The 20,260-nt window shown below is 37.2% G+C and overlaps 1 protein-coding gene across 1 annotated transcript; it reads right to left on the reverse strand.

The window, feature by feature from the left end:
- Positions 1 to 119: 119 nt before the first annotated feature.
- Positions 120 to 19,822, reverse strand: LOC125272312 (inhibitor of growth protein 1-like). The gene is given in 3 exon segments (XM_048197080.1): positions 120 to 1,133; positions 19,117 to 19,212; positions 19,215 to 19,822. Coding segments are annotated over 3 exon segments (837 nt in total). The 5' UTR covers positions 19,249 to 19,822; the 3' UTR covers positions 120 to 426.
- Between the last annotated feature and the right edge of the window lie 438 nt (positions 19,823 to 20,260).

Here is a 20,260-nt window from a genome sequence, read left to right on the forward strand (position 1 = left end):
AAAAAAAAAAAAAAAAAAAAATCAACAAAAGAAAGATAACTGTAAATACACTGAAAGAGAATGAAGAGTAAGGCATAATAGGGATATTTTGCAATGTTTAAAGAGCAGGAAGTAGTAAATTATTCAAAGATGTTTATTGTATGTGAAAGCTTTTTATAACTCTCTTCTCATACATTAGCCACATGCTGCATGCGAGTAACAAAGAGTGGTTATTCACAAAACCAATACAACCTACCACATGACTAGACTTATTCAGTTTTCAAATGAAAAATCTATATTTTACTTAAATGCTTTTTGGAAAAAAAAAAAAAAAAAGGATTTCAACCACTTGGACGATACTTCCTAAGCGATCATCTGATAGGTGTCTCCAGATGAAACAGAAAAAGTATAAATATGATCAGTTATTATGAGGTCAGCCATTATGGGTTACCTATTATATAGCCTCTCCTTTTTTGCTTTTTCCAAGGCCTTGTCCATGGTTTTCTCTGTGTCTCCCCTACATTTTGGACAGTACCACTTTCCTTTGGGTTTGTGATTAAGCCCAACACATGAAAAATGGAACCATTCAATTGGACATTCATCATTATCACAACCAATCATCTCTCCAAATGACACCTGCTCACACAAGCAGTAAGTAGGCTCATTCGGATCAATAGGTAAAGCTGTAGGTGAAGGCTCTCTGTCAGCTTTGGCTTTGGACCGTTTTTTCTTCTTTGAGGTTTTGTTCCGCTTCTCCCTGGCAATGCCATCAGTGATCCCTTCATCATGGTGAACTGTGGCAATGTTCTCCTGAATTTCATTATTGTTTTTCTGACGTCTGGAGCGTTTGTTAGCCCCAGAAAGCCTATCTATGGAACCAAGGGATTCCTCTCTTTGTTTGGAAGATGTGGTAGTAGCTGTCACACTTTCATGGGATTCATGTCGGGCTTCCAGAAGCTCAGAAAGATTCTCCACTTGCCGGATACGATTCTCCACCATCTCCACTATCTGACTAGCGAGTTGGATCTTCTCATCGCCCAGCTCCTGACTTCGGATAAGGGCTCTTTGGATAAAGTGCAGCAAACGCCTTTGCTGGATAGGGTCTTCTTCCAGGCCATGTTTCTCATAGGCCTCATCTAACTCTTTGAGGAGCTCTGGAATTATACAAAATATTTATTGTGAATACATTTTAATATTCAAATTTATATTTACTATTCTGAAGGTGTGGTCACATTAGTGAAACTTCACAGGCAAAAATGGTCCATTGTCTATTATTGTAAATAGTGCAGTGATGTATGAAGCACAGCTCACACAGAAGCCTCTTTCAAACCAAGCAGCTTTCTGTTGGTCAGCGCTGCAAATAAAGAGAGAATATTTGACAAACAACGGTAAATGTGACCACACCTTAAGAATATTAAAAATCAGGGGCCGTATTCACGAAACATTTTATCTTACCACTAAGAGTTCTCCTAAATAGCAGTAAAAGAGTTTTCTCTTAAAACCTATTCACAAAGCTGCTGAGACAAACTTTTACTAAGGAAGACTGAAGTCTTAAGCTAAGAGTAAGGGTGGGGTTGACCTCGTTGCTATGGAGTAAACACACAGTGATTGGCTGATGGGGGAGGAGTCAGCAATTTAATCATAGAAATATTGTACAATGAGGTGTCATGTTTCCAAATTAAAATAAAGGTTTTAAAATACAAATGTTGCATTATTCAAATAAATATTTTTTAATAAAAATTTTGCCATAGTCAAAATAAAATGTTGCCATATTGTTGCCATAAAGGTTTTAAAATGTAGGCTAAGTGTCACTAATTAAACTAGTATATACAGTTAATTGTCCACCTCTTGGATGTCTTCATCTCAAGGGAATGCAGAATTCAAGTGACAAATTATATATATATATTATTTTTTTTACTCTATTCAATCATTTGTAAGTATGAACTCATGAAAACTATTGCCACAGATAATCAGACAATATTTATTTGTTTGTATAAGTTTTTTTTTTTGCCGTCTCATCGTAGATTCAAATCTATAAATCAAAATGTATTGCATTTATGAAGAAAAGGTTCAGCACCCAAGGCTCTATTGCTATTGCCTCAATGGTGTACAGTGTCTTTGGGTGGATTAGGACTGTTTGTGATTTGGTCATAGTGACTTAGGAGTCCTCTTGACTACTTCTAAATTTCACAGATTTAGGAGCTAGTTTTAGTGCTAAAATGCTTTGTGAAATACTCTTAGAGCAAAAATTTAGGACTCCTAAAATTAGGACTGACACGCCCATTATTTTTAAGAGTTTCTCCTAAATCGGCAAGTTAGGAGCTACTTTTAGCCTTAAGATGTTTTGTGAATACGGCCCCAGGTGTTTTTGAATGGTAAGATTTTTTTAATGTTTTTAAAAGGAGTCTCTTCTGCTCACCAAGGCTTCATTTATTTGATCCAAAATACAGCAAAAACAGTAATATTGTGAATATTTTTAATAACAGTTTTCTATTTGAATATATTTTAAAACACATTTTATTTCTGTGTTGGCAAAGCTGAATTTTCAGCATCATATCTCCAGTCTTCAGTGTCACATGATCCTTCAGAAATCATTCTGATATGCTGAAAGTTTTTTGTAACCTTATCACTACCATTCAAAGGTTTGGGGTCAGTAAGTAGGTTGTTTGTTTGTTTTTTGGAAAGAAATTTTTGGAAAGAAGATATGAATACTTTCATTCAGCAAGGATGCATTAAATTGATCAAAAGTGACAGTATAGACATTTATAATGTTGCAAAAGCTTATTAGCTAAAAACTAATATATATATATGTATATATATATATATATATATATATATATATATATATATATATATATATATATATATTTCAATATATATCTCAATATATATCTCAAGTTCAGGGATAGTTCAACCAAACATGAAAAATTCTCGTCATCATCTGTTATCAATCAACATCACCCAAAAGACTTTTCAAAAAGCTCAGAGGCATCGTAAAAATAAAAAAATGTAGCCTAAGTAAACAAAAGACTATCATATAAAGCAATCGTATCTTTACAAGACTTGGATAAATCATATGGATTTATTTTTAAGTACCTTTATGACCATTTGGATTTTCTAAGGTTTAGTTACTAGACTTTTAAAAGAGGAACAAAAACCTCTTGGGTTTCATTAAAAATATCCTAAATTGTGCTTTAAAGATTATTATATTAAACTCGACGTTGAACATTCAGTATGAAATCTGGCTACACTGGCAGGTAAACACCAATCCCTGTTTACTGAAAACGGCAAATCACAGCTAAGCATCAAAAACGGAGATCCGCCCATGTAATATTCAAAAACCAATCACACTCTATCAACTCGCCCAAATGCGACCAAAATGGGCGGATTCAATGTGAATTGACAGTTTCTTTTCGCCAACTGCAGCCCTTTTAAGCCCGAAATGTTGCTTTACATTTAAATCTACATGCTTAAGACAATAACTCTATAGCGGTTGTCCAGAGCACTGCAATTATTTCTCATTTAAACTACTACAATCATTTTCATGTCTGTTCTCTGCGCGGCAATTATTTCTTCTGTGCGGCCGCGACTTCAGAAGTGCGCGGCCGCGCACGCGCGCAGCTTAGAGGGAACATTGCTCAAGGCTAGTGCTGTATCATGAATAAGTCACGGTTGAAGGGGTTACTTTACTTCACGGCGTGCCTAACAAATGCCCTTCAGCTGTGACTTAGTCATGATACAGCACAGCCTCGAGTACCTTATTGCTTATTTTCATCACTATTTATATTTGTCTTTCCACAATAAAAAAATTAACAAAATCAAAATTTTGAGCTGGGGACCTCTAATTGATTTGACACAGAATGACAGTGTAAGTTTGAGATTTTACTTACTAGCCATATTGTTCATAACTTTGAGATGTTATCTGACAGGAGGTCCATTCAACTCTGCTGGCATCAGCATGGAAGAATCTAGGAACATAAGTGATTTGTCAACAATATTATTATATAATGTTAGGTTTGTTAGAAATACAGTACCATGCGAAAGTTTGGGAACCCCTTGCAGAATCTTTGAAAATGTGAATAATTTTAACAAAATAAGAGAGATCAAAGATATTTACATATAGTCCACAAGACAAAAAAATTGCTGAATTTATTAAAATAACCTGATTCAAAAGTTTGGGAACCCTTGGTTTGTCACAGTCACCAGCACCGGCACTACGTTTCCCAGCATCCCTCCTGTTCCTCACCTGCACATGATCATCAATCACCTGCACCTGATTCCACCATCATTACCACTCATCAGCACTCCCTTCATAAGCAGTCACCATTCTCACCACAGTGTCTGGTCTCGTATGTTCCTTGTGTTGTGTTTTACCTGTTCCTGTATTATCTCCTGTTGGATTACTAAGTAAAGACTTGTTTAAAAATCATTTTCTTCGTCGTGTGTTCCTGCGCAAGCAACCCGTTACAGAAGACCGGACCTCCCAAATGGATGAATGGGAAAAATTCATCACCGTGGCACAGGAGAGCCACAATTTCCTGTCTTTTTCGTCTGCGTTTTCTCACCTTGCCATCAACCGGCCTCCTGGAGGATGAAACCCTGAAGACCTTGTTCTGGATCAGGGCAAACTTCCACGGCTCCAGCAACCTCCCAGATACCACCGGCTTGAACTGGAGGGAAACCTTGTTGAAGTGTCTGGAGAGCAAACAGCCCCGATCCAGAAACGTGCCCAGCCCAGTTCCCAGTCAGAGACCCACCGCAGATGGAGTGAACGACTCCGCCGTGACGTCAGAGCCCACATCAGGAGGAGCGGCCGAGCATGACCCCATTAGTGATGGGAAGTTCGGTTCTTTTCCGCGAACCGGTTCTTTCGGACAGTTCGATTCAATAAACCGGTTGAAAAAAACAGTTCACCGGTTCTTTTACACTCCGACGTAATGACGTCATCCGTGATGACGTCGTCTATTGCGGTCCGGGATGAAAAAAACTTAACACATTCAAATAAAGTGATCAGTAATCATAACATCAGTCAACTAAAACATTATAATCTGAAGCGTTTCTTACAATTTAGTTTTGCATCTAAAGCATCCAAACACATGACATATACAGGCAGTGATGTGCAAACAAAGTTTTACAGTTATAAAGTGAATAAATTTGTCTTCAGCAGAAACCATGATCCTCTTACATTACGATTTATTTGTAATTAAATAAACTTACGTTTCGCCAGAATTGGCCCCTCATCCGAGTCCTCTCATAGCATCAGTTGTCCTAGTTAACCGGTGCTGTGATGTTACTGTTCTGTAGCTTCAGATCACACGCTGAATCACGCATGCGCAGTATCATCAGCTCACTGGTTCTCAAATCGGACACGTCCGAAAGAAGCGGTTCTCGGTTGTGTACTGGTGATTCGAAAACCGTTGCAACTGATTCTACTCGAGAACGAGATTGAGATTCGAGAACCGCGAGAGCGATTCAAAAGGAGTCGCTTGTTTGCTCTTGCTGTAGTTATCTTTATATCACCTTGTTTAGAAATTAAATAAACTGTCCATGGATTATTTATGAAACAAATAAATGTTTCCAATCTTTAAAAAAAATAACTTGAAAGCACAGCTGCACAACTTTCACTATATTGCTTTTTAAATAATATAGAAAAATAAATTTGTAGAACTATTTCTGAACATTAGTTTGATCTATGTACAAAATATTATGTTCATGTTGGCATGTAGTTTATTATGTACAGTATTATGTACAGTATTATATGCTATCAATCTGCTATGGTGTATTTGGAAAAGCACAAAAAAAAATTGTATTTTGAATTAAGTCATAAACATATTTCCAGTATGTTTTATATTATCATACTGTCCGATGTTCAACAAAACTTGACCAACGTGCTTTGCGTTCTCTTGAAAAGTTAAACGCATGCGCAGTATCATCAGCTCACCGGTTCTCAAATCGGACATGTCCGAAAGAAGCGGTTCTCGGTTGTGTACTGATGATCCGAAAACCGTTGCAACCGGTTCTTGACTCGAGAACGAGAACGGTGACAGGCCGTGTATGTTCGTTCGTGTACGCCGCGCATGCTCACTCATATCAGCTGCTCTGCTGCTCGTGCCCATCATCATCAGTTCTCTCTTTATAACAGGTTATGTCAGTGTACTGTTGGAGTAACCGAATAACTCCAGGATGTTGGTTTATTTCGAGAGGTAGTGTCAGGCACGTCAAAAAGTGAATAACTTTAGTAATTTGTGGATTCGTGTTTGCTAACTGGATATGCGAACTGTTTGGAACGATTCAGACCGATTTGGTGAACTGGTTCAACCGGTTCACTGAAAAGAACCGGTTAAAAAAGAACGATTCGTTCGCGAACCGGACATCACTAGACCCCATAGCCTGAGGGGTTTCCATCTGAGGACAGGTCTGAGTCGGCAGTCCCATTCAGCGGCGAGCCCTTGCTCTCCGGCCCTCCACCCCTACTGCTCCAGCAAGCTCCGCCCTCCCTCAGGCTCCGCCTCTGCCCTCGGTATCCCTGCATCCATCTCAGGGGGTCGTCGCTGCGGCTCTGTCGCGGTCGTCTGGGTCATTGCCGTCGATCCACTCCATCAGCCCTCCATCTGCGCCGTGGGTTCCTCCTCCGTAATCGCTCGTCCCCAAGGTGGCACTGAAGCTGTCAACACCATGGCTCCTCCCTCCAGTGCTGCCGCTGTGGTCCACCATCCTGACTGGGGACTGGGCCACCACCTGGCTCATCCTCCAGTTCGACCGTCCTTCTCTGTACTGTCACAGTCACCTGCACCGGCATTACGTTTCCCAGCATCCCTCCTGTTCCTCACCTGCACACGATCATCAATCACCCGCACCTGAAGACCATCACCATCATTACCACTCTTCAGCACTCCCTTCATAAGCAGTCACCATCCTCACCATAGTGTCCGGTCTTGTGTGTTCCTTGTGTTGTTGCGTTTTACCTGTTCCTGTATTATCTCCTGTTGGATTACTAAGTAAAGACTTGTTTAAAAATCAACTTTGTTTGTGTGTTCCTGTGCAAGCAACCTGTTTGATGGTTCTTAATACTGTGTGTGGTTACCTGGACGATCTACGACTGTTTTTGTTAATTTGAACCCTTTCCAGCAGTGACTGTATGATTTTGAGATCCTTTTTTTTTTTTTTTTTTTTTTCACACTGAGGACAATTGAGGGACTCAAACACAACTATTAAAAAGGTTCAAACATTCTCTGATGCTCCAGAAAGAAAACACGAACGGGATGATGTCCAAATTTTTCTTTTGAGGTTTTTTCTTTTTTCATTTAGTACTGCCACAGAATTAAGTACAATATTCCTTGATCTTCAAATTCAAAATGTTTTCACCCCCTGACTCTTAGTGCATCGTGTTTTCTTCTGGAGCATCAGTGAATGTTTGAACCTTTTTTAATAGTTGTGTTTGAGTCATAGGTTTGAGTCCCTCAGTTGTCCTCAGTGTGAAAATACGGATCTCAAAATCATTCAGTCACTGCTGGAAAGGGTTCAAATATGCCAAAAATGCTTAAACTGTAGAATCTGCAGGAGCTGGAGGATTTTTCTGAAGAACAGAGCTCAGTTTAAATGCTCAGAACAAACAGACTCAAAAACAACCATCACAAAACAAAAAAAAAAACAGTCTTGGATCATCCAGATAACCACACACAGTATTGAGAACCAATGGTTGAATGGGGTTATTTTAATAAATTCAGCAATTTTCTTTTGTCTTGTGGACTAAATGTAAACATTTTGTGTAAAATATCTTACTCTGGACAGTACTAAATAAGAATAACATGCATTTTGTATAATCCCTGTTATTTTGTTAATTTTTGTTTCCCAAACTTTTGCCTGGCACTGTAAACAAGCTTGAGCATATGTGAAATGCAGAAAAGAGAAAGAAGAATATACAGAATATATTTAAAAAAAAAGATTATTTTTTTTAGGTTAACTTACTTAGTATTGCTCATACAGTGTCACTTACATTTGGATGTCACAGCCTTCTTAAAACTAATACATAGAAATATATAATTGAAAAAAGCACATATACATGGTGATACAGGTGAAGTATATCGTGAAAAATTGCATATGAAGTTATTTAATGAGCTTTCTCAATTCACCTGTTTCCTTCAGGTCAGCAGCAAGGGTGGAGCTTAATCACCCTTTGTTGTAGAGGTTTTTTTTCTGTCGCTCCTAAAACCACAAAACAATTTGTATTAATAGTTTACCATGAGAGATTAAACATGTTTGAACGAGTCTTTTCGCGCTTCATCTAAGTGACGTCACCGATTAACAGTATAGAGTACAGCGCATTCTTTTGTCATATAAATTAGCATACTTCCAATCACCCATTGACAAATTACCAGCAAAACCTTAACAAAACTTTCAAAACATCTAATCTACACATAAGATGTGATATAAAGGCCGAATATTAATAAACAAGAGCTCAATCGATAGCTTTAGCATACCTTCTCTGAAAATGGTTGAGATGCTAACGGACTTTTTTCGAAGACACTAATGTTAAACCATTTCTATAAAAAGAAAATATTCAACAGAAGCGTATCAATTACAGGTAAGAAAAGTGTCAGGAACAGCTGTATGTATTATTTGTGTGATTTTATGGACTAAACTCACCTGAAAGCAGTGAAAACAACAGCGAGAGACGGAGGAGTTTTTGCTGCTTGCTTGTCCGTTGTTGTTTCCCCGTTTCCATGGCAACTCCGTGCTCCGCTTAACGCGCATTAAATCACGCCAAAGTCATGCAGCATTTACATAAATAAATACATATAGAATTAAAACATATAACTTAAAATCTTTAAATAATTATAAGCCGCTGATTTTGTGCCACCCAAAAAACTCTGGCAGGCTGATATGTTACTGGTAGCTGAAATAACCCAATGTACCTATAAAACAATATTAGAAAATAATTCAACACAGTGACCCAATACGTGTAACTCAGCACTTGGGGTTAAAAAAAAGTTTTTTAGTGGATTGAATCAAGTGTTAACTTGTATGTACAAGTTATACATGAAATGAGAATATGACAGCAGTATTGAATGTAAATCAATGAAGTCAGCTTAATATTATATAATGTTAGGCTATGTAATATACTATGATATTATAATAATATTGCATAATATACTTATAATAATATAATGTAGAGTGTGTCACAACGTTATACTGCCAAGTTTCTGTACCAGTCTTGCACGTCCACTGACGTCCAATAAACCTCCAATCTGGACGTAAATATTGAACTTAATATCTACGTCCGAGAGACGTCGTAAAAAGACGTCCGGATACCGCACCGGATTTGCGCGTCGTGTAGACGTAGGGGAGAGTGGGGTAAAGTGAGACACTTTTTACATTTGCTCCCCTCTAAGTGAGCTAAAATGATATATCAGTAAAATTTACACATTTCCCATTAATTCCGGATGTTTCCTAGCCATAGAAATTATCAGAATGTATTCAGGACGAAGGTCAGTGAAAATATGATTGTTTTTAAAAAAGTCATCTTGTGTCTCACTTTACCCCAGTTTAGGGGTAAACTGAGACAGACCAGAGAAATCAAGGGGGTAACTGATCCACTTACTTTTTCCACTCTGAAACTAACATAACAACACATGTTGTAACAGTTCGAATCCTGACAGCTAGCTTGACAACCACACATTCCAGAACTAATGTCGGACTAGTAATAGAATCATGGGGATTGGTCAATTAAGCACATTTTTTTTCTAAACACTTGAAAGTAACTCTGAACAAAATCAAATATAACATAATATAATTCAAAATATTTTAATTAACATTCAAATGACAGATAGAACCAGTAAGATTAGAACACAGTCTGGGGGTCAGAACACAGGACCCTTAGGGTGCGTTCACACTTGTCTTGTTTGGTTCGATTAAAACGAACCCTGGTGCGATTGCTCAGTTAGTGCGGTTTATTTGAACATATGTGAACGCTGCCCTAAAAAGAGACCCTAAAAAGGACAGAATCCTCACGCATGTCAGTTTTTCTTGTCATAGTCGCGAGTTTGCCCATCACAGGCATCAGACGCACGTCTCGTTTGTGTGTGTGATGGATGGATTCCTGCCACTGTTTTGACTACTTTACACATTTTATAAGCTCTTCACGAGTTCCCAGCTGGCCAAAATACCATCACACGCAGGCTCCGCGCTGCTACGCACACACAACAGCGCATTTACCTCAGCACACTGCATTGTTTGGGATTTTTGTTAAGTTTCGTCTCAAAATAGGCAATACGTCATAAAATCTGACCAATCACATCCTATGTATCCCTATGCCTCAAGGTTCGGTATCTTTTGGTTCGGTGATAAAATTTTCAATCTGAACGCTAATTGGACCAGGACTAAATGTTTTTTCTTCTTCTTTGGTCCGGACCAAATATAACCAAACGAAACGAACTACAAGTGTGAACGCACCCTTAGAGCCAGCTAGTGTCTGGAGGTCAGAGCAAAGCACAATCAAAACGTAGAACAGCCTGGGACTCAGAACACAGACTAGTCCACCGTATTAGAACATCAGCCTACTGTCATACTCTACAACTAGGCCTACTCTACATTCCAGCCCTGAAGGTTACAGAGAAAGATGAGGAGTTGCTCTCTCTGTGTGGTTCCTCCAGGCCTTTTAGGTTGAGGCAGCTTCTTTACCACAACATGTGCCACATCATTCTCCTCGAGGGTTTTTTTTTGCCCCAGAGGTTGTCTTCCTGGTGTTTTGCCTTGGCATGATGGTTTTTCTACAATGTTTATGACATTAAAAATAAAACATATGTAATGTAATATTACATTAAAATATTTTTAAGACTAAATTTAACTTGTGCCTCATGTCTCACTTTACCCCAAAGCATTTGTCTCACTTTACCCCACCACTACATTTTAGAAAAAAACTATCTCTCTAAGCAATTCAGGCTAATCTTCAGCTGCATCATCACATGGTTTTATATGTTGGTAGTTCATCAACATGTATGATATAAGTTTTTCTACCTAAATCATTTTGCTTTGGCACAACGTCTCATGTTTGTTGGGTTAAATCCAATCCAAAAGCAAAGGAGGTGGAGTATGCTGGCTACTGTAATAAAAAACAGTGTTACACGCGCATTTCTACCCAACGAGCTACGCACTTCATCTGACAACATCCAAATGAACACATGCACGAAATACTCCCAGCGACTATGAAAGGAGTATGACCCCCGAAATTTGTTTTAAAACACAAGAGCATCTGACAATACAGCCGACATCCCAGCTAACACACGACGTAACAGTTACGTAATGTATTCGTACTTTTTGGTAATTTAATGACTTACTAACTGACAACGTAACTGCGACGTCGCATGCCAGTAATTTCATTACCTTCAGATTACCATCTCACAACGTCGTCAGTACGATCTCCTAACGTTATAAGATTACCAAGGACGTTCCAGATACGTACTCTATTCGTAATATAATGGTCATTCCATGACTTACTAGTAACGTAACTACAACGTTGTATGCCCGTAATATTATTACCATCAAATTACCATATCACAACGTCTTCAGTACGTTCTCCTAACGTTATAAGAAAACCAATGACGATGCAGATACGTACTCTATTGGTAATATAATGGTCATTCCATGATTTACCAGTAACGTAACTACAACGTTGTATACCAGTAATATTATTACCATCAAATTACCATATCACAACGTCGTCAGTACGATCTCCTAACGTTATAAGATTACCAAGGACGTTCCAGATACGTACTCTATTCGTAATATAATGGTCATTCCATGACTTCCCAGCAAGCAATAGCCGTCATTTCACCGTCTCGGTTAACTATAGACCCGATATAGTCCGGCTATGTGTAACCCACTTTTAGCCAAAATAATCTTTCATTTGGTTACATGTCGTTTTTGCCAAAATAACTTGCGAGTTGTATGATATTGCATCATGTAAGTGAAGTCAACAGTGATTACAAGGTGTTTGGTTTCACATCTTTGACATGTTATATTGTGTAGGCTGTGCGTAGCCACGATTTAGTTCGTACCCAGCAAGCAATAGCCGTCATTTCACCGTCTCGGTTAACTATAGACCCGATATAGTCCGGCTATGTGTAACCCACTTTTAGCCAAAACAATCTTTCATTTGGTTACATGTCGTTTTTGCCAAAATAACTTGCGAGTTGTATGTTATTGCATCATGTAAGTGAAGTCAACAGTGATTACAAGGTGTTTGGTTTCACATCTATGACATGTTATATTGTGTAGGCTGTGCGTAGCCACGATTTAGCTCATAGTCAGACCGGCTATTTGTAGCCCACCTATAGTCAATCCTGATTTATTGTAGTTTTTGGACAGGAAGTGCTTGAGATGGTTGATATCTCATCATGTTCGCAATGTCAATGATTTCTACAAGATTTAAGTGGCATTTCATGACATGGTCTATATGTAGTCACGATTTAGCTCTGAATTGGATAGGCTATGTGTAGTCTGCTTTTAGTCCACCCAGCGAAATCGAGGCAATTTATAGTCTAGTTTTTACGGCTTGGCTATAGCCCTGATTCAGACCAGCAATGAGTGTAACCAAAATAGTGTTAAGTCATTTTCGACCACAAAGCTTGTGGGATTCTTGATATACTTGCATTTATACATTTATATGCAAGTATATACATTTATATGCAAGTATATATTTGAAACAGCATATTTTTGCTGTCACACAATCCTACATTCTACGATATCATATATATATCAGGGTATAGCCAAGCCATATATTAATTATAATTATATACCACACACATATATGACTGTATTTAATTTTAAGTTAAATAAAAATTTACAATTCTCAACCGCTAGATGGCAACTGTGGCTCTACTGAGACATGACCACTGGCAACGCGAGACTTGAACGTTGACTCTCGATCACTGTTGCCAGATCTCGCGATAAACATTTCCGCATTTTACAACTGTTGGAGACGGAGAGCAAGCAACAGCAAATGTTAAAGCAAATTCTTTCCTGCTTTTGGTCTTGTAAGTATCTGTGTTTTTCATTTTGACATGTGTTTATTATTTATGTACATTATGTGTAGGAACCGTGACATTTTAGCGGGTAACAGTGCAGACTCAGAGTAAAACGTGGTTAGATTAACATACATGCACATGTACTGTAGTGTTTCCTTGTGCCCTAAAACTCTGTAATTATCTAAATACAAGGGGGTAAACATGAAACCTGTGCGCCCTACTATTATTTGTTATGGAAGCCTTGTATATCTTTTAATCTTTTGATCATTATGAAATAAAAATATGAGTTTTTGATTTGGCAAGGCAAGTTTATTTTGTATAGCACATTTCAACAACAATGTTCAAGGTAATTCAGAGTGCTTTTCATAAAACATGGAATTTATGGAACTGAAAATTAATCAGGTTGTTTTATAAACCAAAAAATATTGTTAACATTTTTTATTTAACTTTTTTTTTTGTCAATGTTATTTTTTTTTGTCAATATATTTTTATTGTTACACGTTGTAATTTTCTTTTAATGTTTATTTGTATTGTATTTGTAAAATTTAATTTTTTTTATCATTGTGCATTATCTTGAGTTCTTTTTCTAAATAAAACCTTTTATATTTAATTTGTTTGGACGGATTGTCATTTATGAGAACCTGTTATATTTAAGTGAAAAGAATCCTTTAGCCATTATTTAGTTGTCTATTGCATGTATAGATGTAATCATTCATTAGTAGTGTAATTGATGACTAGTCTATTTTTAGGTTATAGATAGACGTCTATTAGATTTTCACTGACAGCCCCAATTTTGCCTTATTTTAACCTAGACCTGTATTAACCGTCTTTTAAACATAAATATGTAGTTGTCTAATAGTCGTCTAATTGATGACTAGTCTACTCTTGGGTTATGGTTAGACGTCTATTAGATTTTCACTGACAGCCCAAATTCAGCCTTATTTTAGCCTAGATCCATATTCACCGTCTATTAGACATATATATGTAGTCGTCTAATAGTCGTCTAATTGATGACTAGTCTATTTTTGGGTTATGGTTAGACGTCTATTAGATTTTCACTGACAGCCCAAATTCAGCCTTATTTTAGCCTAGATCCATATTCACCGTCTATTAGACATATATATGTAGTCGTCTAATAGTCGTCTAATTGATGACTAGTCTATTTTTGGGTTATGGTTAGACGTCTATTAGATTTTCACTGACAGCCCAAATTTTGCCTGGTTTTAGCCTAGACGGCCGGGCTATGTTTTGACGGCTATTAGACGTCTAATAGACATAAAATTGCTTGCTGGGTAGTAAGACCGGCTATTTGTAGCCCCCATATAGTCAATCCTGATTTATTGTAGTTTTTGGACAGGAAGTGCATGAGATGGTTGATATCTCATCATGTTCGCAATGTCAATGATTTCTACAAGATTTAAGTGGCATTTCATGACATGGTCTATATGTAGTCACGATTTAGCTCTGAATTGGATAGGCTATGTGTAGTCTGCTTTTAGTCCACCCGGCGAAATCGAGGCAATTTATAGTCTAGTTTTTACGGCTTGGCTATAGCCCTGATTCAGACCAATGAGTGTAACCAAAATAGTGTTTATTTTCGACCACAAAGCTTGTGGGATTCTTGATATGCTTGCATTTATACATAAATATGCAAGTATAATATACATTTATATGCAAGTATATATTTGAAACAGCATATTTTTGCTGTCACACAATCCTACATTCTACGATATCATATATATATATATATATATATATATATATATATATATATATATATATATATATATATATATATATATCAGGGTATAGCCAAACCATAATTTAATTATAATTATATACCACACACACATATATGACTGTATTTAATTTTAAGTTAATTTAAACATTTACAATTCTCAACCGCTAGATGGCAACTGTGGCTCTACTGAGACATGACCACTGGCAACGCGAGACTTGAACGTTAGCTCTCGATCACTGTTGCCAGATCTCGCGATAAACATTTCCGCATTTTACAACCGTTGGAGACGGCAAGCAACAGCAAATGTTAAAGCAAATTCTTTACTGCTTTTGGTCATGTAAGTATCTGTGTTTTTCATTTTGACATGTGTTTATTATTTATGTACATTATGTGTAGGAACCGTGACATTTTAGCGGGTAACAGTGCAGACAGTAAAACGTGGTTAGATTAACATACATGCACATGTACTGTAGTGTTTCCTTGTGCCCTAAAACTCTGTAATTATCTAAATACAAGGGGGTAAACATGAAACCTGTGCGCCCTACTATTATTTGTTATGGAAGCCTTGTATATCTTTTAATCTTTTGATCATTATGGCATAAAAATATGAGTTTTTGATTTGGCAAGGCAAGTTTATTTTGTATAGCACATTTCAACAACAATGTTCAAGGTAATTCAAAGTGCTTTACATAAAACATGGAATTTATGGAACTAAAAATTAATCAGGTTGTTTTATAAACCAAAAAATATTGTTAACATTTTTTATTTAACTTTTTTTTTTTTGTCAATGTTTTATATTTTTATTATGTTACACTTTGTAATTTTCTTGTAATGTTTATTTGTATTGTATTTGTAAAATTTAATTTATTTATTTTTTTATCATTGTGCATTATCTTGAGTTCTTTTTCTAAATAAAACCTTTTATATTTAATTTGTTTGGACGGATTGTCATTTATGAGAACCTGTTATATTTAAGTGAAAAGAATCCTTTAGCCATTATTTTGTTGTCTATTGCATGTATAGATGTAATCATGATTAGACATATGTAGTCTATTAGACATATGTAGTCGTCTAATAATCGTCTAATTGATGACTAGTCTACTCTTGGGTTATGGTTAGACGTCTATTAGATTTTCACTGACAGCCCAAATTCAGCCTTATTTTAGCCTAGACCCATATTCACCGTCTATTAGACATATATAAGTAGTCGTCTAATAATCGTCTAATTGATGACTAGTCTATTTTTGGGTTATGGTTAGACGTCTATTAGATTTTCACTGACAGCCCAAATTCAGCCTTATTTTAGCCTAGACCCATATGCACCGTCTATTAGACATATGTAGTCGTCTAATAATCGTCTAATTGATGACTAGTCTACTCTTGGGTTATGGTTAGACGTCTATTAGATTTTCACTGACAGCCCAAATTCAGCCTTATTTTAGCCTAGACCCATATTCACCGTCTATTAGACATATATATGTAGTCGTCTAATAATCGTCTAATTGATGACTAGTCTATTTTTGGGTTATGGTTAGACGTCTATTAGATTTTCACTGACAGCCCAAATTTTGCCTTGTTTTAGCCTAGACGGCCGGGCTATGTTTTGACGGCTATTAGACGTCTAATAGACATAAAATTGCTTGCTGGGTTACCAGTAATGTAACTACAACGTTGTATACCATCAAATTACCATATCACAACGTCGTCAGTACGATCTCCTAACGTTATAAGAAAACCAAGGACGTTGCAGATACGTACTCTATTGGTAATATAATGGTCATTCCATGACTTACTGGCAACGTAACAGCAACGTCATGTGCTGGTAATTTCATTACCACCATCATTTACACCTTCTTTATATGTTATTATTAACAGAATTTGCCATTTAAAATGTGTAATTAAACGTCAGACACAAGACTGAAATGTCCCTTAAGTCAGAATATGGATGACTGCTTTTTATATAGTGACGTGACATACAGCGCGCGCCTCCACAAATGGAGTGCGCGCGCGCCCACAGTATGTTGACAAGTGAGTGAAGTTAATTTTTCTGAGAGAAGAATTTATTTTTCCGAGGTGACAACGAATAAATGGCTTTTATAAAAATGTATAAAGTTAACTTTGGAAAGACACAAAACCTTTTTTTATTGTTATGTTTACGTTAGTGCTGGTGGCCGTTAGAGTTGCCATGGCAACCGGGAAAACATTCAAGCTGCTGGAGAGGACAGCGTCAACGTTTCTCCGTGTTTCTCGTCAGTTTTAAGGCCAATTCACACCGCCCCGACGACGGCCAACAAACGCCAACAAACTCGTCTGTTGGAGTTTGTTGGTTTGGTGTGATACCCCTGTTGGCGTTTGTTGGCCGTTGTTGGCGTTGGTCGGAGTTGGTTTTCACCCGACTCAACATGTTTAATCGGCGTTCGTCGGGTCGTGGAATGTCTGCGCGGTGTGAACAGTTTTCCAACAGACGGCAACCAACTCTGACGTAATCTGACCTGTTCACGAACCGTTGCCATGACGACGAGGGAAGTCCCCTGCAAAGACAGCTGTTTGATCGCGCCCGCGCCTCACGCACACACAACAAAGTACTGGAAATGTGACATCGCAGCTTGTTCGTTATAAAAAATAAAATACAGTTAAAATATATATACAAAAGGTACAGTAGTACATAGTGCAATCCGTGCCATTCAGCAAGAGCAGCTGCTCCACTTCACCGAAAGAGAGAGGTAACGTTATAACCACCATGAGAGCAACGTAGGTTTACCTTCAGTTTCGTTTTTTAATAATTCGTTTTGACTTGTTTAGCTACATGGTTGTATGCTTATGGGTCTCGTTAATAAAAAGGGTCGCGCTAAAAAAAAAGTTTAAAAACCGGTATACCAACCGCAGCGCAATAGGTTATGATCAGATCGATGGCTACAGCGCTTCGGATTTCAGGTTAGTATTTTTGTTTTGCCTCAATACTTTAATACAATGAAAATATATATGATACTATATTATTAATATAGTAAACTAACCTGACAATATTGTTAACATGGTTACTTGTGTAGTTGTGTAGAATTTTCCCAGTCAGACGTCACTCGTTGGTCGGTGTTTGTTGGGGCGGTGTGAACATGACAGTTTTTTCTCATAGAATTCTAAATCCAACGGCCAACTTGTTCGTTGGCGTTTGTTGGTGTTTGTTGGCGTTTGTCGGTGCGGTGTGAATTGGCCTTTATAGCAATAAAGTTTAACAACTGCGTCAGATTGGTTAAGTAACATTACCCACGGTCTACTAAGTACTTTTGTTAATATTTTTACCTCTGTGATTATATGGTATCTTTCCTTGATCGTCTGAAATATATGTTAGCAAAATGTTATGCTAGCATAGCATATGTTTTTAATAATACTGAGTGCAAAACGTCTTGAATGCTTTTATTTTATGTTTCGCTGTAGGCTATATGTTTTATTTTATTATTTTTATTTAGAGTTTTGATCATGTTCTGTGTGTTTTTCACAATAAATGAATTTAATTCATTTTGAGGTCTGCATTCATCATTCACAGCTGTTGGAATAGCCTTTAAATTAGTTTGGGCAAATGAGGACATAAATTAGGTTAAACTACTGCATGTCCGCCCATAGAAAAACAAATAAATATAAAAATTACCAACTGATTACCAGCACACAACTATTGATACACAACGTTGCCACGACGTCGCAGTTACTAACTGGCAACGTCACAAAGTTACGTTGTGGCAACGTATCCGGGAATTTCACTTTTCCGGTTGCCACAACGTAACTAGTTACGTCGCCACGACGAAAGTTTGGTCACCAAATTACGTTGCAGTTACGTAACAGTCACGTATTTTGGTTAGCTGGGAGTGGGGTACATGTGTGTCGAGAATAGGCGTTATAGGTAGCAAGTGACTGTAAAAAGTGCAAGCAAGAATCGATTTTCTGGTAAATTATTTTTCCTTTATTTTTTAATCGCAGAATGGATTTAACTATTGGAGACTTTAGTTTTTCTGTAAGTATAAATATGACGACACCAGCTGTAGCTGAATATGACAAATTCCTCAAGATCTGACAAAGCAAACATGAGAGCAAGGACTGACTCAAAACGACCGACAACAAAGTAAAAAAAAAATAAATAAAAAACTGAAGAGGCCGGTCTCCATTTTACCGAAATTGTTGCGATTTATGGCACGAACGTGTAGCCTACATCAAATGTACATTAGCCTACATCGTAATCTTAATAATGGCAAGTGAATGAAAACGAATCACTGACTTCAGGATGCTGTTGTTTCGCCCAGCATTATTCCCACAATTGCAACAACACACACGTATAATGAACACAAACAGGCGTATTATTGTGGAAAAAGAGTGAAACGTTACCTTGGTATTTGAAGTCCATTTCTCTTATAAGAGACACGTTTCTTTGTAGGTCGAAAGGCAAAGACTCAACCAAGTCCAAGTACTCTCCCACATAGTGATGTGTAGTGGGTCCCAGCTGGCAATATTCAGCATTTTAACTACGACTTTGTACTTTAAATTTGTGGGGGGAAATCCTTAAATGGCCCAAAACAAAAGGCATCTGAACGGTCAAAAATATACCCCTCTTGGCAAACTGTTTAGACCACCCCTGTTAGTTAAAACAAACAACGGATATATCACCGTGCATAACATTCATACTTGACTCCAACGTGGAGATTCTCCGTGTAGTTTCAAACAAGTACTTGGGATGAGTAAATCACATGCGCATGCGTCAGTATGGCAAAAGACTCCCCGTGTAACGTATATGTGCTGTATGGGCTGCCGCTTATTGAATTCCTTTTCTATGCATTTCACAGTTGTGAGGTCACCCCCATTTGGGATTTTAATTTGACCTGACTCCTCCCACTTTAGAGTGGATTTCAGGATCCACTAAAAACGACTGAAAAGAACATTAAAACGTCTTCTGGTTGTACAACTGAACTCAGCAAGGGTCGCGCACATAAGAGAACTGAAACCTTTCTTTACCCAAATACTAGATGCCTTGTGTTACATTATGCGGTATGTTGTGAACGACTAGTCATTTTCGATTGATGTGTATCTTGCCAATGACAGCCAACGGGTGAAGCCTGACAGCTCCTCCTCTCTGGACGACCAGCCCAGCTCCCCCTCTCTGAATGTAATCTGGGCGTAATGAGTGGAGCTGGAATATGGAATCCCAAGACTGCCAAAATTAAAAATAAATAAATACATAAATAAATATACAAAGAAATGTAAAAAAGTATAAATAAATAAACATACATAGAAAAGCAAAAATAAATAATTATTTACACATTTATTTCCTTATTTATGTATATATTATTTTTTCCACATTTGTTTATTTTTTCTTTTATTTATTTATTTATACATTTATTCATTTCGATTTTTATTTATTTCCACATTTATTTATTTATGTATTTATTTCCATATTTGTTAATTTCCACATTTATTCATTTCTACATTTCTTTATTTCTACATTTCATTTTTACTTTTATGTATTTTTACATTT

Source organism: Megalobrama amblycephala, linkage group LG7 (assembly GCF_018812025.1).
Source record: "Megalobrama amblycephala isolate DHTTF-2021 linkage group LG7, ASM1881202v1, whole genome shotgun sequence".
In the NCBI taxonomy this organism is placed as follows: Eukaryota; Metazoa; Chordata; class Actinopteri; order Cypriniformes; family Xenocyprididae; genus Megalobrama; species Megalobrama amblycephala.